Source organism: Columba livia, chromosome 2 (assembly GCF_036013475.1).
Source record: "Columba livia isolate bColLiv1 breed racing homer chromosome 2, bColLiv1.pat.W.v2, whole genome shotgun sequence".
Taxonomy (NCBI): domain Eukaryota; kingdom Metazoa; phylum Chordata; class Aves; order Columbiformes; family Columbidae; genus Columba; species Columba livia.
The window spans coordinates 23341818-23368365 of record NC_088603.1 but is presented as its reverse complement, the minus strand read 5'-3'; the positions used below and the strand labels follow the sequence as shown (position 1 = coordinate 23368365).

Below are 26548 nucleotides of genomic sequence, written 5' to 3'. Positions count from 1 at the left end.
AGAGGTATTTTGTAAGTGCCCATAGAATTCAGTTAATAATGTTATGGATAGGACTACACTGTACCAGACTTTACCAAACAAGCTTTAGTCTTTGGAGCAGTGAAAAGCTCAACATGGGATATGAGCTAAATAATCCCAAGCCGGTCTGGGGATCCATGTGGGCTATATTATCATAAACACCCAGAAAAGTAATTCAAAACCAACTCCAGGGTGTTTTCAGGAGCAGCTGCTATGTGTTGAATACCATCTAGACATAACTTCTAAACCAGCTAGACAGCTGAAAAAAAAATAGCCAATCCCACACATCTGATTGTCTTCTCTAAGCAAGTATATGAACCACTTACAAAATAGTTCCACTTATTCCCCAGGCTGAATCAATCATATTCATTAGGTATTTTCCTTCTGTTTCTCTCTCTCACTGTGCAACTGTGCTTATCCTCTGGGTGAACACAAATTACCTCCATTGCATAAATATTTTCAGCAGTGATCAGAGTTTATCCATGGACAATAAGCATTTTGCCTTTGTATGCTATTCTGCCTCAGAAGAACAGCCATATTCTACTCACTGTGCAGCATTGTGTCTGGAAGTATCAGGAAACAGAATCTACGTTCTCATCTCCAAAGATATTTCAGTCCTAATTTTCACCTGGATGCCTAATTGCCACTAATTTCAGTGAGAGTAAGACTCTCTATCCACCACTCCTAATTCCTGATAATTCACACTACTCTGTGAAGCTACCCTAGCTGGCACACACGGGGATCTTTCTCCCAACCCATGCCCTGTAAAGTGAATTCCAGAGGCAGGAGGGTAGAGAACTGCTGATTGAGATCTTTTTGGTGGGATCCCAAGTAACTGCTGTAATATAAAACTTATACAGCCAGTTTAAACAAGTTATTAATACTTAGCTTCTCACCTCCTCCACCTATCTTTAAAATTAGTTGTATGGTGATATGAATCTCCCTGTTGATGTTTCTGGCAGAGCATGCCAGAAAGACTTGCTCAGACTAGACAAGCTCTGATTGCTGACGTTAAGCAAGAGAAAGCTGAGCTGCTGTGTGCGGAGTGTTTGTCTGACCTCCTCTCGCCTACTTTTTCCCTTCCTCACTGTGCTGAGCATGTACCACTGTCGAAGGTTTACATCAGATCTAGAGGAGACCACTTTTCCCTGCAGGCTTCACCAAACCTCTGCTGAATCTCTGCTTACTGTTTATGTGAACAAGGTGTTCTGCTTTTTATAATGAAGGATGTTTACTTGTTTTTCTTCTACATCTTGATGTGATTTTAACTTTTTAAGATCATCTCAGATGTAGTGAAGCTTTCAGACTACCAAGAAAAAGCCTACTATTTCTTATAGGATAGTTCAAAGAGCTGTCACTTCCAGTCATAAAATCATGTGACAGTATAAAGATATCAGGTTCAGCTGGAAATTCATTAAGAATATTCCACACATTTCAGTTTTCTTTTTTATTTCCTAACTGTTAAACACTTATTAAGCCATTAATCTAGCACGTCAAAATGTTAAGTGAAGATTTTTAAACTATATTATATAAAGTTTGGATTCACTCATTGGGTCATTAGATATTAACACCAATTTATCCCAGCACACACTGTCACAATGTGCTTGTAAAAATATCTTTGTCCTGTCAAACTACATACTTATAGGATTTATTTTATTATTTGTGATTAAAAAGTTGGAAAAGTAACATCAGTAACAGAAATATGATTTTATGTACAATATTAGATAAATATTTTCAGCTAAGTTACACAAGTAATTTAGAACAAGCAAAATTGCTAAGTGACTAATTTTTAGTATGTGTGAAATGCTCTGAAATAAAAATGTCAATGACTTGCTTAATGGTCAATAGGTATATAATCTTTTTTCAGTGAAAATGTGATACATATCCTGGGAAGATATTGAAGTGGCAGTTTCAAAAAAAAATAGAGTTTAGAAAGTAATAGTCGGATATGAAAAAAAATGAGTACATTAATTGATATTTTCAAATAAAATATGTTTTGCAGTATTTGACTTAAGTTACATTTTTGCTTTAGTTTGCCTTGGAGGAACTGAAAAATATTGTCAAATTCAACATCCCTCAACTGACAATTTTTATCTTTACAAGAACACTGTTTTCAAGGAAAATATTTCAGTTAAAATATTTTGTTCAACTCTAATATGAACAGCAGAAATATCATATGTACCTGACAATGCTAATGTGAGGCCATCATTACGCTGTTTCCAGGTCAGGAAAGGACGAACTACACTTGTTATCGCTCATCGTTTGTCAACAATTCGAAATGCGGATCTTATAGCTGTCTTTGAAAACGGTGTCATCACAGAACAAGGGACTCACAATGACTTAATAGAACAGAAGGGAATCTACTACAAGCTTGTTAATATGCAGGTACCTTTTCACAAGCATTTTTTCATAGCTTTTATCTTATTGTGTGCTATTGCGTTAACTGAATTTAATTGCTCTCAAAGGTACCTCCAGCTTTGCAGTGTTTTCTCAGCAGAAAAACTCTAGTGGGAAAAAAAGCTTCCTTGAAAAATGCTAAACTTCATATTAAGGAAACTTTATATTAAGTAAAATGTTCAAGTTTAATTCAAAGTTGTGAATTACACAAATTCTAAGTAAAAACATTTATTTAAAAGTATAACATTAAAAATGAAGTATGTGAGAAGGCAGAAATGAAGATTGTGACAAACAATGAAGTTCTGGAGCTGATTGATTTTCAGACTACATTTCCAAATCACAGAATTATAAAAGAACTCAAGTTGGAGGGGACTTCCGTGGCTCACTTAGTCCAACCCTTGCTGAACACAGGGCGGACTCAGGTCAGAGCAGTTTGCTCAGGGCTGTGTCCTGCTGGGTTTGGAATACCTCCAAGGATACCTCCACACCCTCCTCAAGTCACGTCCTCCAGTGCTTCCCACCCACATTGTGAAAACTCAGCCTCTTTTGTGCGAGTGCTTTTGCAAATCACCAGCATCTTAGTGACTCAGGCACCCAAAGTTTTGTCACTCAGACATGGTGTATCTTGAATATTTTTATCTCTCAAGCTGTCCCCTGAACTTCTCAAACAGTTTCTGGCAGACCTTAACTTTGAAGCAGCTGGAATTCTTGCTCCTGTTCTTCATGGCTCCCTCCTCTTGTTGACTTTAACTCTTTTACTTTAAGGCTCTTTTATATATTTTTTTACATTTTAAAGAGGGGGGGTTGCTGGGGGAGTGTCTTCAGTTAACTTAGTTAACTCTACTGTATGTTTTCAGAACAGTTTAACTTGACAAAAAGTAAAAAAATAATTTTCTGTGGCTAAAACTTTTCCCCTCCCCCTGTAAGTATGAGTGTATTGGCAAGTTTTTCACTGTGTATAGAGATGACTTAAAGAAGCTTTAACACTTTCTTGGGCTTGGTAACACTGCTCAGTTCTTATCAATCTTCCATTTACTTAACAGCAGTTGTTACTTAGAATTGATCATAACTTGAACGTACAAGATAATATGGCTGTAACTAATTTTTAGCATCACACTGTTTCATTTCAGGCATCAGGGACTGAGGATCAGTTAGAGGAAGAAGGTAATGCACCATTTGTCTCACAGGAGGCACGGAAAGGATCAATACAGAAAAGACAGTCCACTCAGAAAAGCATAAAAAGGTTCAGAATACAGAATGGTGAACCTGATGTAGAAGCTGCTGAGCTTGTGAGTGCCTCTGTATTCTTACATGTGTGTTTTTCAAAACTAACGGAATAAGGAAGAAATGTGCTTCCACTCGAGAGGAAGTAACTTTTTAACAAAATGTGCGAAGGCAGCCTATGTGTCTGGTTAAAGACACATAAATTGACAAAATCACACAAGATTTCTATGGAAACAGTCCTTTCCCTTGAAGCTCAAATTTATTTTTTGTTGTGAACTTGAAATAGTTTAGTCAAGTAAAATTATGAAACAAAATTACTTGAGTATGGGAATAGCCTAAGTAGCGTGTTAATGTATTTAATTGTAGAACAATAACAAAAGCAGGTAATTACTCATATAACTCAAATAATAAACTCTGAATAGAAAATAATTACTACTTTTGTCTAGATGTTTTACTATCTGTTGTCTAAAACATCTATGTTAGCAGATAAATTAATGAAAATTAAGACATAATTATCAAGCTAACTAATCACCTAAAGGAGAAAGAGGTCATATTCAGCAATGAGCAAGAAGTAATTATTTTAACATTCAATACAATTAAATGCAAAAAAAATTTGTTTAAATTCATAACTTCTTTTTTCTGGATAGTCCCATGAAGGGTAAATGAGATTTATGACTAATTCTTCTGGGGGGAGGCTCAAATTGTTATTGTTGGAAGAAATGAGAGCTAACGTAGCATTCATTGGTCCTTTCCTTCTTCTTTTATGTTATTATTATTGGGTACTGAGTAACAGTAAGAATTTCTGCAGTTAATTGTAATGGGTTTTAAAAATCAGTTAGGTTGGGTCTCCCAACAAGGCATATGAGATAAGAAAGATATTACAAATAATATATACATCCCTCATTTTCTTCTGTTAATGTATTATATTTGTACTGATGGAATCCCTTTATTTTAGGATAAAAGCATACCTCCAGTTTCATTTTTTAAAATTATGGAGTTGAATAAAACTGAATGGCCATACCTTGTTATTGGAACTTTATGTGCTATTATCAATGGGGCCTTGCAACCCATATTTTCAGTCATTGTTTCTGACGTTATAGGGGTGAGTATAAAACAAAGTAAAAGTCTTCATTGTATGTTTTACCTTTTGTTATTATTTCCTAATTACCTTTATGATAAATCAAGAAAATGATGTTGGGTTTTTTTTCAATTTGCACTGCAAAGGTGAGGAATGGGCAAAGCTCCTTACTATGGAGAATGCATATCCTCTGCTCAGTGTCCCACAGACCAGTGATGCAAATTGCACATCCTCAAGCAGATCAGCTCCCCAACACCAAAAGAGGAGAGGTTCTCCTGTGACCTCTCCAAATGTGCTTCACTCTGACCCCTTTAGAGAAGGCAGAACGTGATCCTGAGCAGCGCAGGCCTGAAAGGGGATCCTTGCGCTGTCCCGCCCATGTGTGCTCAGCCACAGCCTCTCAGAAGGTGTGATGTGGCACAAAACAATGCAAAAGCAACAAGATGAAAGGCCTGAGCAGACATTTTGTTATACAAGAGAATTTCTGTAAACCTGAATTGATGGTGTTAGAAAATGAAGTTACATTCTCAAGCAAGTGACACTTCATACTGGTGGGAATTTTCCAGCATTTTCTGTCAGAACACCCTATTTTGTTGAAAAGGTGTTAAAATTGATACAGTGCAGGGTATTATTATGGTTTTCACAGTGCAGGAGAGAGACAACCTGAGTGTGAGAGGACAAGTATATGTATTTATGTACACTTGTGTACCCATATGCCATATGGTACTCATATGGCACTCTAAGAAAGAATATATGGTCAGGTTACTTGCATGAGTTGTAGAAAACAAAGATTATCTTATCTGTTGGCTATAGGAGTCTGAATCCATTTAGAAACAAATACAGCCCTGGAAGCTGAACTTCAGGTTCCTGTTTTGACTGTTTTGGGATGAGGCACTCAGTCTTGTTTTCTCGTGTTTTTCATGGTTTCAGCACAACACAAGAAAAAGGGAAAAATGAAAGCACAGCAACATCTCCATTCACTGGAGCATTCTTTACAACCAGTCAAGCTGTAGCATATAACAAGAAAGATACTGAAATTGCCTATCTTATTTTTTTTGTAATCATACATGAGGTGTTTTCTTCCAAAGAACTGTTTGGGAAAAGAGTATTATGTAGGTGTTACACTTCAGCTTTTAATGCAAAGAGTAACAGGAAACATCCCTGAGGGAAGGGGAGCATGCTATGCAGTTGCGATCTTTCAGCAGTTGTCCCCAAATTAGTCCAACATGGAAAATAATCTGACAAAGGACAGAAGACACATATTGGGAAAAAATAGAATTAAAGTCCTTCCTTTCTAAAACATTCATTTACTCTATAAACTTTTTAAAATATTTTCAGGTGTGATAGGATTCTTAACAACTCTGTATTAGAAAATTTAAATAATTGCATTGAAACTCTTAATGCTATGGACCAAGGTATAAAACAAGGTAAACTGGAGTCAGTCTGAGCCAACAATAAACAAGTTTTTAGCAAGGCAAACTAGATTTCTTAAAAAAAAAATAAAACCACATAATGACAGTTACTCAACATCCAAAATATGTGAACACAATGCAACAACAAACAATACATAACATCCTCAAAGATCTATTTAAAAGACTTAGGATTTTGAAGACCTCTAACCTTGTAAGATGTGTCCAAACTTAGGAGCACTATTTTTATTGCGATATGATCTCCTTGCTTCATGAACTATGATTTCTTTACCATATGTTAAAGTATGATGATGGTTTGAAGATATTACATTTTTAATATTAATTTACACACTGTCAAGAAAAATAAGTGCATGGAATATTTAAATGGAAAATTATTTCCATAACAAAGCAAACTCTTCATAAATCCTAAATAATACTATTTTTGTTTGTTAACATATAGTAAATGAACAATAGAAGTCTGTTTATCTCTGAGTCTTAGCCTAAAAAAAAATGGGTCTGTAAAATATAACACATCATGTTAAGAACAGTTTCCATATTTCTCTCTCACTACCTAGTCACTGTTTAATATGCAACAATCTTCAGCCAGTGTCTCCAGAAATGCTATTCTAGAGTCTTGAAAGACATACCTCAGCATTTTGCAGGTGTGAATTGCAATAATAATTTATTGATATAGGTTTTTCACTGACGTATATCACTGATTTTATCTTGCCAAATTACCAATGAAGCCTTAATGCACAACACATGTAAAATCACTTCAGATCTATAAACGTCAAGGAAAAAAAAGGCTTAGTTCAACAGAAAATGTATTTGTTATCACTTTAAGTGCATGTAATGCATATAGCATGTATGTAATGATAACGGGAAATTATTGCACTGTAGCAAGTAAATTAATTCTCAAAATTTTCTCTTATAGATGTTTGTAGAAAAGGGAGAGGCTGCCATCAGGAACACAAATAGCACATATGCACTACTCTTCTTAGGTTTTGGAATAATTTCTTTTGTCACTTTTTTTCTTCAGGTAAGTTTCTGTTTCTGCAATTGTGCATGGTGTTTGAGGCATTATATCTTAACTATGCTAAGTTCTCAGCACCTCAGTATCAAGCAGTATGTAACAAAAAAAAAAAAACATTATGAACTTTCACTATCTGATAAGTTCAAAATATAGTAAGAGGTTTCAAATTCTGCCTGTGCTATAAGCTGACCCACATCTGCACAGCAAAGGAGAGTTTGGGTGTAAGACCTACCCTCCATCACTGACTGTGTAGGAAAACCCAATGCTGACAGCACTGACAGCAATGTTGGCAGCACTGGTCTAGATCAGGTTTTGAATCTTCTGTCTCGCATAAATGGTTGTCTCAGCACCTGCTCTGAGCTCCATGCAACACTCCTGTCAGCATCTGAAACTGGTTGCACTGAAACTACTCTGCATGAACCTACCTGAATTCAATCCCTTGGATTTCTAAGAAAACATACTAAAAATAACCAAGGAAGACCACATCATATGCTTAATTTATGATTACTCAAAGCTCCATATCATGAAAGTTAAATAGTATCTCAAATCACATCTTCAGTCTATGGGATTGTAGTGGAGGCACATAAAGTTCAAACCAGGCAGATGACAAACTTTGCCAATGGATGGAATTAGGTACATTGCGGGAAAACTACCAAGTTCTTATATAAATCAGTTCAGTTGCTATGTGACTTGATGCATATCACATTTACATGCACAAACCCCTTTAGTTATTGCTCAGCTACTTGTTTTTTTCTTTTTCTTAAACAGGGTTTCACATTTGGCAAAGCTGGAGAGATCCTTACAATGAGGCTTCGATCCATGGCATTCAAAGCAATGCTGAGACAGGTAAAAGCACTGTATATTTAGCTTTCAAGAGCTTTAAAAATGCTTGTTTGTTTACATGCCATAAATTGTCTTTGTGTTTATTTAAGTAGTCATGCAGCAATCATATCCATAAAGATACCACACTGATTTCTTTAGCTCAGTTTAGAAACTGTCTGGACTAAATCTTCATAACAGGTCCAAGTAGATATTTTTAATGGTTTTAAAAATTTCCTAGTAATATAACTAATAGACATCATCTTAAAACCAGTGTAAGAAAGCTCAAAGGTGATGGTAGTAATTATTTAGCTTATTTAATAAGATCAAAGTACCCAGAAAAAGCAGGCTGTACTCTGAGAGGCTGAATCTGAAATTCAGATCAGCCTTCATGGTCAGCTAACTCCATATATATATGTATATAATTACTAGTGAAGGTTATAGGACCTGAATATCTGACTTGCTGCACTCACTAAACTGGTGACTGCTCCTACATAGCACGCACAGAGCCAAAGACAGCCATGGTAGGGGTCAGGGGCAGGAACAGGACTCTGCTGTCAATAGAAGTACATTGAACAACAGAGTGGAAGCTTTTTAAAAATAATTAGTCCGAAATCCAAGCACAGCCGTCTCTGGTTGCTAGGCAGTGAGGAGGATGGCAAGGATCCCAGCTATGCACATTAGCAGCCTTATCAGCATCATTTGGTGCTTGGCATCAGCTGCTTCCTGGAGCTCGTGCAGCGCTGAGCTGCTCAGCATCCGAGCTCTGCTGCAGCATGTGCCGTACCAGTGCAAACTGGTGAGGCCTCCCTGGAAATCACTGCCTGCACTGGTAGCTGCCCTGCAGCCTTACCAGCGTTTCCAGTTCCTCTTTCAGCACAGCTACAATTAACTCAGGTATTTCTGCCCTTCTTTTGCTGCCATTTCTATCCTTACCAGTTGCTTTTTGTACCAATTTATGTATTTATTTCTTTATTTATTTTTAATTCAACAAGTACATTAAGGAAATCACAGAATCATAGAATACCAGGTTGGAACGGACCACAAGGATCATCTGAACTTAGTATCTTATGATGAATCCACAGCATAAATTCAGTCACAGAATCACAGAATCGACTGGGTTGGAAAAGACCTCAGAGATCATCAATTCCTGAAGTTTCATAAAGTTTTGCTCCCAGCTGACCCAGCTGTTGGTGTGATCCCTGAGGCAGCAGAAAGCAGAGCAATGTGAGACAGACACATCACTCCCTTGCCTTTCGCTTGCTACAGACGGTGGCATATCCCAGCCATGCTGGTTTGATACCTTGACAAGTCTGGGAGGTTTCCATACAGGCACAACCCCACCACTTCTTCAGCTCCAACAGCTGAGCGAAGGTTTCCTGGTCTCCACAGAGGGTCGTTTCCTCCTTGAGAAGTTCCCCAAGCCAACCTGAGCTTCATCAGCTTCCCTTTCGTTAACCCCTTTGTCTGGAGGCCCAGATGCCCCTTATTTCTGATTTACATGGGGAGGGATTATAGATTACCTCCTTGGAAATTAAGTTCCATGAGACTTTTTTTGACTAGCCCTGGAGGAAAGTGGGGTCTGGAAGACCATACTGAATCTCAACAGACCCCTGGTAGAAGGGCTTGAAAGACATTAAAGGTAACAGAGAGGTTTATATGGTCTGAGGAGTCAAGTAATGTAATTATATTCACTTTTCTCACTCTGGTGTGAAAATAGTGTCCACCTGGCATCACGTTCAAGTATCATGCACCACAGCAGTGGGACCTGGAAGGATTTTGTGTATTAGCACCAACACATGTGGTGCCTTCTCCATATCATGCAACTCTGAAGCAACCATCTGGCTAAATTAGCCTGCAGCCACAGTCTACCTGTTTGTTTTACATACTTTTTTCATACTGTATTTAAGAACCAGTACTTCACTGCACTTAAAAACAATCCCTCACCTGTAATAAAACCCCTAAAATCAAAATGTACCATGTTTATTGATCTGAAGGTTATACATTTATAAACTAATGGTAGGAAATATAAAAGCTCTTACAGCAACCTTATGGACAGTTATTACAGAAAAATACCATACTGTTGGTAAGAATTATGTGTATATAAAGTGATACAAATACTTAGATTGTTTCATTATAGTGATCTTTTTGGTTTGAAATTTGTCAAATCTAGAGGAAAGACAGAGTGAATATTTTATTTTCACTTGGGTTTAAGCAAGACAAATGTTTTGCATTTAATTCAAACATTTCAGTTTTCAAATAAGTGCTTTAGAGTCACTGCTCCCTCTGATCAATTAATGTGAATCGCTAATGAGACACAAAACTACATGGCTGATATTTTTTTGCTGAAAATAGTGTCGCCCAGATGAGAAAGAGGCAGTCTTGAGCAATCTCCCAGCGCTGCATATCATTTTACATATGTCTTCTCAGGCACCACAGAGATTTTGCAGCACCACTCAGACTTTTAAAACACTTTGCAGCAGAAACAGATTTCACAGTACTTGTAGCTGATAGAGAATTAAGATGTATTTTTAGCTTTTTAACAGGAAAAAGTATATTGTTCAGTTAGTAGTCTTTGCAGATGTATGTTAAACACCCAAGTAATAGTCCTTAAATGGCAGATGCTTTGGCATTGCTATTTAGTGAGCATCTGATCATCAAAAACACAAGCAAAAATTTATTGTAAAGCTACATTTAATATGAAATAATATGGTGATGTTTGTGCTATTGCAAAAAGGATATACAGATTGTTAATACAACTTAGGTTTTAATTTGGTGTTCCTATATCTTTATTAAACGTTTAGGTCTATTGTATCTATGGTTACACGTTAGAAACACCATATCACATGTGTCATCCCGTTGTAATCCAGAGTGATTAAGTTATTTTATGTAGCCTAATCAGGTGATGTGCAGACTAAAGGTTTTAAGATTATCATAACTAGATTTCATGTTGTAGGACATCAGCTGGTTTGATGATCCCAAAAATAGCACTGGAGCATTAATTACAAGACTTGCTAATGATGCGTCACAAGTGAAAGGAGTAAGTAACAAGCACTGGCATTTTTCATACCTGCTTTAGCATGGAGTAAGTTACAGACTGGATTTGATAGCTAGAAATCCAGCATACACAGTCATCTGGCAACTGTTCTTATTTACTAAATAATTAACATGATTTAGTAAACAAATATTTATTAAATAATATTTATTTTGTTGTCACACAAAAGTCTAATATCATAATAGTGGGTAAGATATGTTTTATATATATATTTGCTTTTAGTTCATGCTAATGTTCAGTCCTGTTATCGCCAGTATAAACGAGTCATACCCTTAAGAAGTCCATTTATTTAAAGTTATTTATCCGACCTGCTTAGACGTCTAGACAGCACTGAGCTTCCATACTAAATGCTACAAATATTAACAAAATTCTCGAGCGCATGCCTCAAAATGAGGATTATGCTCATTTCAGCACTGTGTTTGTTCAAATGCTTAAAAGTTGTCAGAGAGAAAAAATGGTCATTTCAGACTCCAGGTTAGGAAATGTCACGTTTCAGGAGACCTAGGAAGTTTGAAGTCATGGTTCTATGTATAAAAAACATGAGCATTATGAAATGTCTTTTTGGTTTTTGGGGCATAACCTGAAAACAGGGACTACAAATCAGAGTGAATAGATGGAAACAGAGGAGAGAGGCTACATAAGACACAGAAGATTTGGGGGAATGATCTGTACAACAGAATCATTTTTCAAAAGATAAAGCATCCAGTTCTGCAGAATATTTAGACTAAATTACACATTTGCAGATGTCCTGTGGTGAATAAATCTCGTTTGTCTAGGTAACAAAAATTTCCTGTCTAGTTTTCAAATAAAACAGAGTGATTTACAATGGTTTCATTCTTTTCCAGGCTACAGGTTCAAGACTGGCACTGATTGCCCAAAATGTAGCTAATCTTGGGACTGGGATTGTTTTATCATTGATCCATGGCTGGCAGCTGACTCTTCTGCTTTTAGCCATTGTGCCAATTATTGCTGTTACAGGAATGATTGAAATGAAGATGCTTGCTGGACATGCAAAAAAAGATAAAAAGGAACTGGAAATTGCAGGAAAGGTGGGTTCAGTGACATTTTTATCTATTTTTATGTTGTAATACACAATGTTGCTTAATAGGGACGTTGGTGATGGATCAACTGTCAACTCCTCAAATAAGTAAAAGTCTACACTGTTGTATTGTTCTGACAGAATGGTGATATAGCAAATACAAAGCTGAAAATTTCTCACACCTTGTAGTTGTCTATGGGCTTAATATAAAATTAATAAAAATTAATATAAAAAGGTACAGTATAGAAACCCCCAGTGACAAGGAAACATGAAACATCATGGTGAGAGCGTAGCTGACCGTGCCCTGCAGGCTCTCGCTCTGGTTTTCATTTCTTCCCCTCTCAGCTGGGAAGGGAAGCAGGAGCCTGGGAATCTGCTTCAAACAAAAGTGTGAGTGTGGCAGCAAAGAGGGAGGCTGTCACTTCATCTCATATCTTTAGGAAGAACTGTTTTCTCACTTCCCAAGACGTGCCGTCTCAGGACAGACTGTGCTTTGTGGCCACAGGGTTTTTGACACACCCCAAGCAGCACAGCACCTGTGTGATTTTCTGCCCTTTCCCTCCCTCCCAATTACACCATCGTCAGTTGTGCAGTGGAGTCTGGGTGCAGCGAATCTTATTAGCTCTTTCCATGACATTCTGTGATTCTGTGTGATTCTGTGATCTATATTAGGAAAGTTTCTCCAAGGCATTTCTGTGCACCAAGGCTGATTAGAAAATGGTTTGGGGTGTTTACTCCTAGCCCCTTTCACACTAAAATAAAAAGAAACTTCTCTTGGTTTTGTCTGCCGGGCATTTTGGTATAAATCTATAAGTCCAGTAAAAACGTAACTAACAGACAAGAGAATTCAAGGGAATTCACTCATCTTTCATTTATCATGAATTCTACAACAGTTTTCATTTGAGGCTTACAATGCAACTTGAATTTAACAAGCAAAGTCTCACAATGCTCTTTTGAAATAAGTATCCAGGGCAAGGACTGCACTGGCTGATGATCTGGCTAAAATTGTTATCTGTCTTCTATGTCACTTTCCAGATCATACAATGATTGCACTGGCTACTTATCAGCATTGGCTGATAACAGTGGTTGGGAAAAGGCAAGAGAGAGTAATGAGAGTAAGTATCCAAGTTTCACCGATAGTGAAACTTGGAAACTTCTGTGAGCCCACAGGTTGGCTGTTAGAAAAACAAAGAAACAGTCCAGAACAATCTTGCTTCTAAGAGGAGAAAATTCATTAAATGTTTTTAGTAAGACAACTGTAAAGCTTCTCAGCCTCAAAGCATTTTAAAATTGTCTGTGCAGAGAAAAAATTCACTTTACATGTCTGTAAAACTAGTCTTATCTGTAATACAGACATAAAGAAAACATGGTGCTTGTAGAGGAGCCAGGTAATATTTATGAGCAGTTACATTAGTTACATTAGTTTTTCCACTTTATTTAATTATTTCAATATCCTATCCCTCATGCTACTTAGTCTGTTGTGTTTCTTATTCGTAAGTTAAGTATTTATTGTAATTATTATGTAGAAGTAATGATGTAGAAAGAAGGTTCTGCTAAATGCATGGGTATAATTAAGCTTTTGGAAGTTAGTTCTCATGTATTTGGAGCTGCCAGGCTTTTCCTTTTTCTTACTGAGTTGAAGGCTGAGAGTCATGTTTGCTTCCAAGCTATTTTCTACATTTACAGTAAAAGCTGATAATTCACAAGGCTAAAGGTGTTTTGTTACACATTAAAATAAGAAGTTAAAAGAGATTTCTTTTTAAAATACTATATTTGTTGAAAAAAATGAAAGACATCTGTTTTTCTTTACATGACAGGGTAATCAAGAAAAAATTCAAGATACCATAACTAATTATTCATACAGCTTTGCCAAAAAAAGTAACCTTGTTGAGTACATTCTTATGCATTGAAATATTTTAAAGCTATCTCATAGCCAGGTTATTTACAGCTGATTATAATTATCTCATGACAGCTTCCTTGGAGACTATTTGTAAGAACAGTTACATAATTGTTAGATGATGACCTGAATATCTGGTTTTGGCAGACTGTATTAGTCAAAACAATCTTTTGTAGATTCCCAGTTTCTGGGAAAACTTAAAACATGTATTTCCATAGCGATTCGGCAAAATGTTTCACATTCAACAGATCAAGCAAACCTGAAGGAATACAAGTCCCAAGCATCTATTTTTAGCTCTAGGTAAAAATCTACTCTTCTCTTTAAAAGAAGGGTTCTTCCTGGAAAACTGCCTGTGGAGAAACACCATCTTCACACACCAGAGATAAAAATAAACTACTCTCATCGAAAGGTAGTGCAGAAACAATATAGCTAAAAGAGAGTAAATGTATTCCGTGCCTTCCTTATGAGCAGCAGGATTCATCACACACTTACCTAATGGAGCTCGTCAGCTCCTGGTACAACCCACGAGCACACGATTTGGAACAGCACCGACACTGCGGGGGCTTTGGTGGGAGTGGTGGGATTCCACAGTGTGCGAATCTTAAATGGGTGACGACATGTGAGAAACTGAGCTTGAGTCCCAGGTCCTGGGTCACTTTCTAGACAATGGATAATTTTGCATTTTCTTTTCCCCTAAAATGTGTACATTGGAACTAAATTATAAGCTGATATGGCTGCAGTGCTCTATGAATATACTCTACAAAATTACTTTCCAAGATTTTTTGCATTTTGAGTTTTGATTTGCTGGATTCCTGACCAAGCCTAAATCAGCTGCTGTTATTAAAAGATTTGCTGATGATATTAATTAACTACAAGTAAATTCCCTTAATATTTGGGAAGCACTGAGAAAATTAAGGTATGATCTGCCACTAGTTTTCAATCAAGACTGAGTACCTAACATCATTAATCATTTTGGAAAACTTCTCTAATTTTTCTTCTATGGCAAACCAAGAAGATTTTAAAAGATATAAAATTAACAGGAATTAGATGCCAAGCTGCCATATGGGCCAGGAAAATCAGTATCTACATTTTTAGGATTGGCCAGTGGTTCTGAGTTTCTCCTTTACGAGTTTTGAAAGACTCCTAATTTTCAAAAAATGCTGAGAATGCAACCTTGGGAAAAGTCATTTCTTTATGGGAGAGCTCACAATCACTAGTTATTTTTGAAAATGTGGACATATAGTTTACTTTGCAGCCCCAAACGCATTTGCAGGTGGTGAAGCTTGTTCAGTTTTTCCTGTCTGGGCTCCCACAGCCATGACAGCTGCATGGCATCATCCTTGGGACAGGTTGCACAAGCTCACTGGAAAATTAAATCCCATTGCTGGCCTGTGCTAAAATGAATGCTGTCTCACCTGCTACAATGCATGCTAATTGGATGTATTTAGCAGCAGCATATCTACAAATGCTGCAACCATGCTTTCAACAGTATTGTAGGCATACTTTTATTGCAGTTATTCTATTTATCAGATTATGTTTAAAAATTTTCATATAAACCTGTTTTTCTGATGATGGATATCTGCTCTCCAATACAGATTGCTTCAGAAGCCATAGAAAATATTCGAACTGTTGTTACATTGACTCAGGAAAGAAAATTTGAGCTTATGTATGAACAAGGTTTGCAAGCATCATATAGGTAAAAAAATCCTTCTTTAAAATAGTTACTGAAATATTCCTTTTCAAAATGAACATAAATTAACACCAATAAACTGAACCATAATTTATCTCTGTCTGTGCATCATAAAATTTTTCATTCCAAACTCAGCTTTGAGATAAAAAATATGGGTTATCTTTCCCTTCAAGCTAATATTCTTGACATTTTGGCTAATGTTCTAAAGGTAACATTCTAAATGACTTTTTTCCCCAATGTCTCCATAATGTTTTTGACTGCTGTAATTCTGGAAATGGAATTTTTAATTAATTCTTACAATCACAAGCCCTTTCTTCTGAGGGAGTCTATTGTTTAGCAAACTGGAAGTCAGTCTTTATCTGTATGATTCCTATAAATTCCTATAAGATTTCTATAAAAATCAGTGGGATTTTCCCAAAGATGGAACCAGAAGGGTAGACCTGCATAGCAGCTTCTGTATTCATTTACTCTGCTATTTTGTCAAAGTACTATTGCAGATCACATGAAACTTCACAAATTGTCATTTGCTTTGGTTCAATGTAAGGGTCTGTTTAGCCTGGAGAAAAGGAGACTAAGGGGAGACCTTCTCACTGTCTACAACCACCTGAAAGGAGGTTGTAGCATGGAGAGCGCTGGTCTCTTCTCTCGAGTAGCAAGTGATAGGACAAGAGGAAATGGCCCCAAGTTGTGCCAGAGGAGGTTTAGATTGGATATTAGGAAAGAATTTTTCATGGAAAGGGTTGTCAGGCACTGGAGCAGGCTGCCCAGGGAAGTGGTGGAGTCACCGGCCCTGGAGATGTTTAAAAGGCATTTAGATGAGGTTCTTAGGGGCATGGTTTAGTGCTAGAGTTAGGTTATGGTTGGACTCGATGATCCTGAGGGTCTCTTCCAAGTGAAATGATTCTATGATTCTGTGATTCTATAAGATAAAGCACAAAGATTTGTTCTATTGTACTCATTTCTGCTTTGTAGAAATTCTAAAGTTTTTCCTCATGTGTCAGTTGAAACTTTGAATTGCAACAGTAGGAATGGTTATGTCTTAGGTTAAGATCTTACAAAGAGCTGGAGATTATTTTACTTTTTAAAAATAAAGAGTTGTGGATTCCTTTTAATTATAGGATACTCTTCACATTCTTGATTGTTACTAGTGGATGTACAATATGATCATTATTATGTTTTTTCTGTTACAGAAATTCTGTAAAGAAAGCACATATCTTTGGATTTACTTTTGCCTTTACACAAGCTATTATGTACTTTACTTACGCTGGGTGTTTTAGGTTTGGTGCCTATCTAGTAAGAAACGGACATATGCAGTTTAAAGATGTGCTTTTGTAAGTATCTCTTTGTTAGGTTCTTTTTGGCCTATTTGGTGATCTGTGATTTTTCTATAGGTGTCAAGAAATTATGGAGTAGGAACTGAAAAAATCAATAAATACTTCTGTCTTCCATTCTTCACCCTTACATTCCCCTTTCTTCCTTACACTATTACAAATCCAAAATAAGTGATGATTTTAGACCGTGTTTAGCAACCTACATACAATTTTCCTTGTAATCAGGTGGCCTGATTACAGACAACATGAAAACAGGCAGAGCAAAGCCATTTCTTGTTTTCATGGACAACAAGGTTTCTTTAACAACAGAATCACATGGCTGAGCTGTAGGGAGCACAGGTGGACAAGATTAAAAGGTAAGTGGAGCAAGTACCAAGTGAAACTGAGGTGAGGAAATTACGAGCCCTGGGGAAAAAGAGGTGGGGAGCAGGAGAAGGGTTCAGCAAACACCCAATCTGGGAATTGCCCAGCTAGAGCTGAGAAAGCTTCTCTGAGAGTTTTGTCAGTGAATTGTTTCCACTGACTGGCACTTTTCCAGCCTTCTCTTTCTGCCCTCCCTATCTCCAGCATCTAACGAAGTTGTCTGCTTTTCTCCCTGCAGCTGAAATCCCTGTCCGTGTTTGTCAATAGCCACCTTGTCTCCCGTGCACATCGCACACTTGGTTTCAGCACTTGCCACGCTCTTGCCTGGCAAAAAAAATGCTGCTGAAGCTAAAACTGCTGCTTACCCTGAATACACCAACCCCTTCTCAAATACCAGCATTACCCTCCCTTTCCCTACGCTTGCAAGTGAATCCCTCCTCCCCATGTGTCTCCTGCTGCCCATTGCTCATCTCAGATTTCATGCCTCTTTCTCATCTCCCATTTGTCTTTTATCTTTTCCTCCTGAACTCAAGGATTTGACTGTGGCTAGAAGACTGAGTCATTCAAAGAAAATGTGTAATGACAAATTTCTCTGTAATTCTCAGACTGCTCCACAACACATTCAATTTTATAGATGAAGAAACTGAGCTGCAAGAAACTATACATCCTACCACATCTCATGAATTAAGAACAGATAGAGAAATCAACACATCCATTTGAGATAAATCCAGACAAGTGTGCAAGGAAGGGAAGCCTAGAGTGCTACCCTCCTCCTTACAAACAAATTATGGATTTTCTCAGTAAGGAAAAAAGTCACAGAGGTTGCAGTAGACAGCTCTTATCCTACTTTAGCCTTATTAATGAGTATTTATCTGAAGCCCCTAATCTTCACAGAAAAGCTTTTCTTGCCTTCGCCACATTGATGTCAATATATTTTTCTCCTTGTTATCTTTACAGAGTTTTTTCAGCTATTGTATTTGGTGCAATGGCATTAGGACAAAGCACTTCTTTCACTCCAGACTATGCCAAAGCCAAGATGTCAGCTGCCCACTTGTTCATGCTGTTTGAAAGAGAACCCTCCATAGATAGCTACAGCGAGGAGGGAGAGAAGCCTGTAAGTAAGCACGGTGTTATGCACAGCATAGCATACTCAGTGAACCCATTCACATCTGACTCATGCAACCAAACTGGGGTTATGAGATTAAGCTTTGCTTTGTGTCTTCTCCCGCCAAAACATCCCGTCTCTTGGTGAAGCATCTTTAAGAGCCAGTGGAAATAGGGTTGATGCAGCAGAGATCATTTTTCAAGACTTTTTTCATGAAGCCACCTGAGCATGCATCTTGAATGTATAACTAAGCCTCTAATATTTAACCAGAAATTTTTGAGGGATAACCTACTTGCAAGTTGTCCATAATAGATTGTCATATGCTTTAGTAACCAGCAATGTATGTGAACATATGGGTGCATGTGGCTGGTCATATAAAAAAGAAGACAGAACATTCTAGACAACTATCGCATATATATTATAAACCCTGTGTTTATTATGTATATATATGTCTATAATGCATATATACACAGAAATAATAAAGAAAAATAACAATGAAGTCTTATGAAGTATCATACGTTTGAGCTGTTATGTTGATTGGTCATTTGCATATGTCTGTATTTACATTTTATATATGCTCATTCATATTAACTATGTTTCTTATTGTGTAGGTATGTATCCATATTACATATATGATACTATATTTTGTAGTAAATTAATTAGAAAATATCTTTAAGTAGAAGGATTGATTTGGTGTACAGAACAAGATTAGTAGATCATTTTCAGTATCTCTAAGGACAATAATGGAAAAAAAATCAGCAAAGGACATGCCAACAATCTGAACAAGGTCCTTGCAAAGCAGATAGAAGTCAGCCGCCCAGAGTTATTGTTACTTTTCAAATGTAATCTTGTTTAATAGATGCTGTAAGAGAAGCTGTCAAAAATTGTGTTTATGGAACAGAATTTTAGTTAAAATATACCTGCAGAGTAGGTATAGGATAGGTACATTTAGGAGAGAATTAGGTATATTTAGGAGATAATTTGTTTTTTCATAATAGCTTCCCACTACATATTAATTTCTGAGGAAAAAAAAGAAGTCTGATCCTTTGGAAAAACTCCCACTAATCTCTTTCACGAATATTCTTCATAGTCTTTTATGATCTGTTACATTAGCATAAAAAATTGATCTAACTCTACTGTTTCAATCAGAAAATATTTGGTGGAAACGTAACATTCAATGACGTGGCATTTAACTACCCAACCCGACCAGAGGCCAAAGTGCTCCGAGGTTTGAACATCAATGTAGAAAAAGGAGAAACTCTGGCTCTTATTGGTAGCAGTGGCTGTGGAAAGAGCACGGTTGTTCAGCTGCTTGAGAGATTTTATGATCCACTCAGTGGAGAAGTGGTGAGTGTTCCACAGTAAAGTGGAAGTTGCATGTTCATGATACATCTTACCCTGTTTTATTAATATAATTTTTTTGTTTGAGGGGGGTCTTTTTTTCTCTCTTAAATAATCTCATTAAGTGTTTGCTAGTGTAACAACTCACTTTTGTCAATGTTTCTAACATGTTTTGTAATATTTTTGAAAATCAAGGATTTTCAATATTCTCTGTGCAATCATGGGTAAAACAGAAGTAACACTTCTAAGTTTCCCATGCCATTTCAATTGACTAGAACAAGATGGAGAGAAGGTGCTACACTGGCCTGACCAGAGCCTACCGGTGTCACTGAGGTTTAGTTTAATTACAGTAAGGATGAATTGTTGAAAGTTTAATGGCAGCACAGCTTAGGGCAGCCACTGAACTTCATTGCATCATCACCTAGCAGGTAAAAACCAAGTAAAGGGAAGATGAAAAAAATCTGAATGGCTCCTCCTGGATCTTGAAGCATCTGGAGGCTGCAGATAGATGCCTGTGCATTCCTAGGACAGTTTAGTACTTACCAAATAAAGAGATCTCATATTTAATCTGTGCTGATGATTTAGTCCACAGCTCATTAGCTCTGCTTTAGGTAGAAGACATGAGGACAAAGCAGAAATATAGACTGAAGTTTTATTTTAGACAAAATTAGTCATCTGCAGAATGGCGACAGTTAAACAACTTATAATTGTGAATGCTGAAGTCCAGATAAGGTACAGTGGGAGAAGAGAAGGAGTTCAAGTACAGAGTTTTACATCTGTCTCATCTGACATGAGCAAGTGGTGGTAGAGGAATTTTTCTCACTGATGTACAAGGACAATATTCAGTTATGGGTTTGGGATTACTGTCCATTACTGTCCTCCATTACTCTCATTTGAGACATGAGGACATCTGATTCCCAGACCAGCATAATGGAGATGGGATAAAGCTGCTAATAAAGAAAGTGGCTGTGGAAACACTTTGGGGTATAGATCTTCTGCTTCCTGAAATAGATCTTTCTGTCGGAAGCAAAGTACCGAATGTCTCCAGTACTGACAGGAAGATGACAGAGCAAGTAGATCTGTCTTGGCTATTTTAGTTAGGTTGATAAACGAGTGAAATACAGTGACTTCATACAGGTGGAGTTTTTCAAGGTTTATATAGAGGTCTGATGTTATTGTATTTATTGCAAGTGTAAATAGACTTTAACACTTAACTCCCCATCTCTGCTGCAATGCACAAGTGTCTAAGCTAACAGACTCAGGGTATAAAATGGTGTGAGTGACCAATCTGCTAAAGACAGATATACAAATAAAAAAAAAATCAAAAAAATTTAAAAGTGCCATCTATAAAGTACTATGATTAAAAGGTATTATTTCTGAATTTTTAGCTGCTGGATGGTCAAAATGCAAAGACACTAAATGTTCAGTGGCTGAGAGCTCAGATTGGCATCGTCTCACAAGAACCAATGCTGTTTGACTGCACTATTGCTGAAAACATCGCATATGGGGATAACAGTCGGGAGGTGCCGCATGAGGAAATTGTTCATGCAGCACAAGAAGCCAACATCCATTCCTTCATTGAATCACTACCAAAGGTAATTAGGCTCTCATTTCCAACTTGCAACTGGAAAAATAATAATACAGTGTCTTTCCATGCTTTCCTAAATAAATACATGTTAAAAGCATTTTTTTTTCCCTGACTTACTGAATTAGACAATGAAAATTGGGGATTTTCCACCTCAGAAGAGCTGAAGGACAAGCAGAGAGCTAGAAGGTGATAGTGGCTGCAGGCATTTGCTCAGTCCTATTGCTGCAGGTGCCTGAATGGGAAGGGTCTTCATCCCTGAAAGAGAAGTCTCTGTTAATAAAATAACCTGGGTCATATTGATACTCAGGCAAGCCGTTCTAGATGGAAGAGCATGGAAGAGCAACAGACAGGCAGAGTATGGAAAAAGACGATGGGTACTTCCCTTCAGTTAAGTGAAAGCAGTAGGAAAATGCCAAGGCAGCCTGATAGGTGCTGGTGTCACTCTCCTTTTCTGAACAACATCTCATTAGCCAGGTGTGTAAAGCCACACACAGAGCTGGCTTGCAGAAACCCATCACCTTGTTCCCACCTCTCTCCTTTCCCCTGTTTATACCCGTTGTTACACCCCAGTTGTTTTAGATGTGACAAACTGAGTTCTCCGGTACAGTGGGCCTTTCTGCTGTAAAATAGCATCCTGGAGGGAAAAGCAGTTTCAGGTTTTCTACACTGGTTGTAAATAATTATGCTGGGGGAAAAAAAAAACTCCCAGGAGTTGTTCTGCTCATGTCTGGCTGAGCAGCTGCTGGCAGGTGAGTGCAAGCAAAGGCTCTTCCTACCTGCTGCCTGAACCGATCAGCTGAAGCCAACACCTCTTGTCATCTTGCTCATGGAGGAAATATGGGCTAGGGTAAATATTTCTCCCTCAGTAAATTCCCACAAACTTAGGAGGTTGGTGTTTTTTCCCTGCAAAGCCTCATCCCTTAGATGAGGAGATGTACATTGTGCACACAGTAGGTAATCAAGAAGTCTGACAAATGGTGGAGTGCAGAGTGGGAACCAAATCACAGAATCAGAATGTCAGGGATTGGAAGGGACATCGAAAGATCATCTAGTCCAATCCCACTGCAGGAGCAGGAACACCTAGACGAGGTTACACAGGAATGTGTGGAGGTGGGTTTGAATGTCTCCAGAGAAGGAGACTCCACAACCTCCCCGGGCAGCCTGTTCCAGTGTTCTGTGAAGAAGTTTCTTCTCATATTTAAGTGGAACCTCCTGTGTTCCAGTTTGTACCCACTGCCCCTTATCCTGTCATTGGTTGTCACCGAGAAGAGCCTGGCTCCATCCTCGTGACACTAACCCTTTAGATATTTATAAACATTAATGAGGTTACCCCTCAGTCTCCTCCAAGCTAGAGAGCCCCAGCTCCCTCAGCCTTTCCTCATATGGGAGCTGCTCCACTCCCTTAATGTCTCAAGTTAATTTGTGTCAGGTTTAAAATAAGGTGCAAGACAGATGCAATTTTGGATTTGACTGGCTTTTCATTCATTCTAAATCACTCACGGTGTTTCTCAGGCTGAAATTTCTGCTTACAGAGAATGGGATAGTGGAAGAATTGCGGCAGTGGCTGCCTGGGCTGCTTGTCACTCAATGGAGTCTTGGGTTTGCTCCCAGCCTCTCACACCCTGTGCTTAGCTTCTCTGCACCTTGGTCTACCACCCAAAACAAATGACACTGCTCCTTCTCAGCATCACAGGGTTTTCTCTGCAGTTAAATACACTCAGAAACGTGTTTCTCATCTTGGCTGCTGTATGTAGGCTCCTCACCCACACCTGTCCTGGCACCTGAGAAATGGGCTGCCTCAGATTTGGCCCTCAGTGGAAATGCAGTTGCAGTGTCACACTCTACAGGATTAGGTCCAAATCCAGGTTGACACCTGTGCTTCCTTTCTGTATCTAGAAATACAGCACACGTGTGGGAGACAAAGGAACCCAGCTCTCTGGTGGTCAGAAGCAACGTATCGCTATTGCCCGAGCTCTGGTACGGCAGCCCCGAATCCTGCTGTTAGATGAAGCTACCTCTGCGCTGGATACAGAAAGTGAAAAGGTACCTTGGCTTTGCAAAAGGGAATGGGGATTTGTGAGTTGGCTGGTCATGATGTAGCTGTGATATATACAGACTAAAACACTGAATTGGAAATAGAGGACTATTATGAAAACAAGTATTTGTATTTATTCCTTACTTGTATAACAAGCCCAGATATTTCTTACGGAAGAACAGAGGCTTTCTGGGTAGCTGTAGGAGTCTCCTTCAGGAAGCAACTCAGAGGCTGTGTCCCTACGGTTGGAATCTTTAGGATGCCAAGTAAGGATGGGCCTGCCAGCAGCCCAGACTTGTTGAGAAGCAGCAGAAACTCCCCATGCGCAGCTTGTAGCAGTGTAGCAGGTTGTTATCTGCATTTTGAAACAGCCCAATAACACAAAGCAGAACAGAAGCATGAGACCATGATAAAAGGAAGACTGCAGGGAAGAATGGAGACATTATCAACCTAGAAGAAAAATATGTAAGCATATTCGTTATATAAAAACATGCCTTACAAACAGGAGGCTCTGCTTTCGTAAAAACCAAGCCCCCCATCTCAAAAGCAATTCAGTATTACCAATCTTTAAAACATTTTTGTTGCAACATTTGACATCTTTGTGGCCGCAGAACCTGGAACATCAGGTAACATTAAAGAATTCATAGCCTTCAAAGAATGAAAAAATAAAAAGGGGGGGGCAAATTAGTACAGCATACTGAGTACTTAGAAACTGGAATACAAAATTATCCAGCATTATATTTTATTATATCATAATTTTATAATGGAACTATTTGGGGGATTAAGTTGTAATTATTCAATGAGTGGGCCTGAAATTTGGAGCAGTTTCCCATGTTGCTGAGAGTGAGAAAGTGCCTGGCTAGTTAACCAGACCAATTGTTCAGGCCAGTTTCTAAAACTAAGCAAGATCTGCCTGCAGCACTAGGGAATGGCCAGGCTGTGACCCTGGAGAAGACTGCTGAGATGACTTCTGGGGCCAGCACAAGCATGAACACGTGGTCTTTCCCCTGTCCCACCCCAGATGTACCAACAGGGATCTGAACCAGCCATTGGGAGTAGAAGGTGTTCATCTCTGAGGCCACAGAAACATCACTTCTGTCGTTGCTCTATGACAAATGACAGACTAAGGGCACCACACGTAGAAACAGCTGCTGTATTTAATTTTCCTTTTCGTTTGTTCCTCGTGCAGATTGTCCAGGAAGCGCTGGATAAAGCCAGAGAAGGTCGCACCTGCATCGTGATAGCTCATCGCCTCTCCACTGTCCAAAATGCTGACAAGATTGCCGTGATCCAAAACGGCAAGGTTGTAGAGCAAGGGACCCATCAGCAGCTCCTGGCTGAAAAAGGCATCTACTATTCTCTGGTCAATGTTCAAATTGGGTCATGGAATGTGTGACAGGGGACAGTACCCTTTGCTGAAGTGCAGCCGTACAGCTGGTTCAGGCCTTTGTATAAGACTGTTGAGGATGTTCCACTACTGGTTTTGTAGTCAAACTCTGTAAATAGTTTCCTTATACCCCTTAACTATTAAATAACTGCGGTACATTTGCTTTAAGAACCCAACCCTCTTCTTCCACCAGCACAAAAATTCATAGTTGCTCAAGTTAAAGATGACACAGCAGTCATGACAAGGCCCCGCTGACTTGCCACACTGCAAAAACGAAGGACTCTGGGTGTGAAGGGCCCCTCCTGTCCTGTGGGCACTGCGAGGATCAGCGTTGGGCACAAAAGCAGTCTCTGGAAAGGAACAGAGTAGCTGTTGCTTCTGCACAAACATGCCAGCACTCCAAGGCAGAAGGCAGGCAGTGATGTGCTCCTCCGCAAAGCCAGGCCCAAAGCGCCATTCCAGGTACGACTGTTTCTAAATAAATGCGTGTGCAACCCAAAGCGGGGCAAAGGAAGCCTGAGGAAACCTGTTGGGACTGGCAACTGGCTCAGTCCCACTGATGCAGAAACCCAGCTCCTGTTTTCGCCTTGTCACTGCACTGATGTGTGCAGCCAATTTCCACGACCCCCCACTTAAGCCTCAGCGTCTTCAAAGCAAGTGGTGCCCGGCCTGCGACATCAGGACTGCTCAGCTTAACCAGCCAGATCTGAAAACGAAGCTCCTACTGCACAGTGCTCCTTCTGCATCGGCTACACATGCATCACTTATACGTGCTCCCAAATCCACATAGGGAAAAAAAAAAACCCACTTAACACATTATGCATTAGTTCCGTATGGTCTATAGAGCATAAAATTAGCAAAGCAACTTTGAATCAGAAATGCTTTATTCCTTTGTTAACAAATTAACACCATGCTCACAAATTTGCGCATCCACAGCACAGAACAAGTAGCTCTAACAACTCACAGATTTTAATTTTGTTCTCCCTGGATACATTTCTGCCTGTCCTCCATTCCCCTAGGCAAGGCACAGACTGTCCCAGCTGAACAGGAAATTCTGCTTATGCTCGTGACAGGATGACGTTTTCTCAATGATAGACTCTTTCAGCAAGTGTTCTTCCTTACTTCTGCCAGGATTTCTATGCTCCGAAAACCCCTCAGAGAGGCTGGGGTAGGTGTGTGGAAAAAAATGCAAATAAATGCAAAATTACACCCATCATCAGACTTCAGGCTGTTTTAAATCAACACTCAAAGCAAACTGTCATCATTGTTGCAAACAGGTTTACCAACCCAATTGAGGGGTGAAATGTTGTAAAATCTGAGACAGAACTTATTAAAAAATAATTAAAAATCACCATGCATAGCTTGATCCAAAATCCTAATCTATCTCACAGAAACCACAGCATCATAAAGACACGTGCTCCACTAACCAAGAGATTTCAGAAAGTCATTCACCTCCAAGAAAGAGACCAGGCTATTATGAGCACTCCAGAACACGAATTGATTCTTTCTCTGTATCAACTTTGAAAGACATAAAATCAAACATGAAACAATTAATGGTTGTCAGATATAATTGAGACAGGATGTAGAACTAGACCAATAAAGGCAGAGAAGACAAAGGCCAAAACAACCAGACTAGTTTCTGAGTGCAACAAGACAGTGTAACACACCTCGGCCTGTTACTCAGAGAAGTGTCAGGCTTTAAGGAAATAAAAAAGAAAACTCTGTTGTTGCTAGGGTGG

The 26548-nt window shown here is 38.6% G+C and overlaps 1 protein-coding gene across 5 annotated transcripts in view; it reads left to right on the top strand.

Moving 5' to 3' along the window:
* LOC102095142 (ATP-dependent translocase ABCB1) overlaps positions 1-26310 on the top strand; it is a 57897-nt gene extending 31587 nt beyond the window's left edge. For 4 of the 5 annotated variants that reach the window (XM_021290971.2, XM_021290970.2, XM_065050949.1 and 1 more), the window contains exons 15-28: positions 2242-2403; positions 3546-3704; positions 4595-4741; positions 7061-7165; positions 7928-8005; positions 10935-11018; positions 11879-12082; positions 15565-15665; positions 16850-16990; positions 18311-18467; positions 19608-19805; positions 21188-21394; positions 23284-23430; positions 24612-26310. In XM_021290971.2, the coding sequence (XP_021146646.2) occupies positions 2242-2403; positions 3546-3704; positions 4595-4741; positions 7061-7165; positions 7928-8005; positions 10935-11018; positions 11879-12082; positions 15565-15665; positions 16850-16990; positions 18311-18467; positions 19608-19805; positions 21188-21394; positions 23284-23430; positions 24612-24818 (2097 nt within the window). In that variant the 3' untranslated portion in view covers positions 24819-26310. Of the gene's footprint in view, positions 1-2241; positions 2404-3545; positions 3705-4594; positions 4742-7060; positions 7166-7927; positions 8006-10934; positions 11019-11878; positions 12083-15564; positions 15666-16849; positions 16991-18310; positions 18468-19607; positions 19806-21187; positions 21395-23283; positions 23431-24611 lie in introns of those variants that run through there. The other variant, XR_010469998.1, reaches the window with a different exon arrangement.
* The last annotated feature ends 238 nt before the right edge of the window (positions 26311-26548 follow it).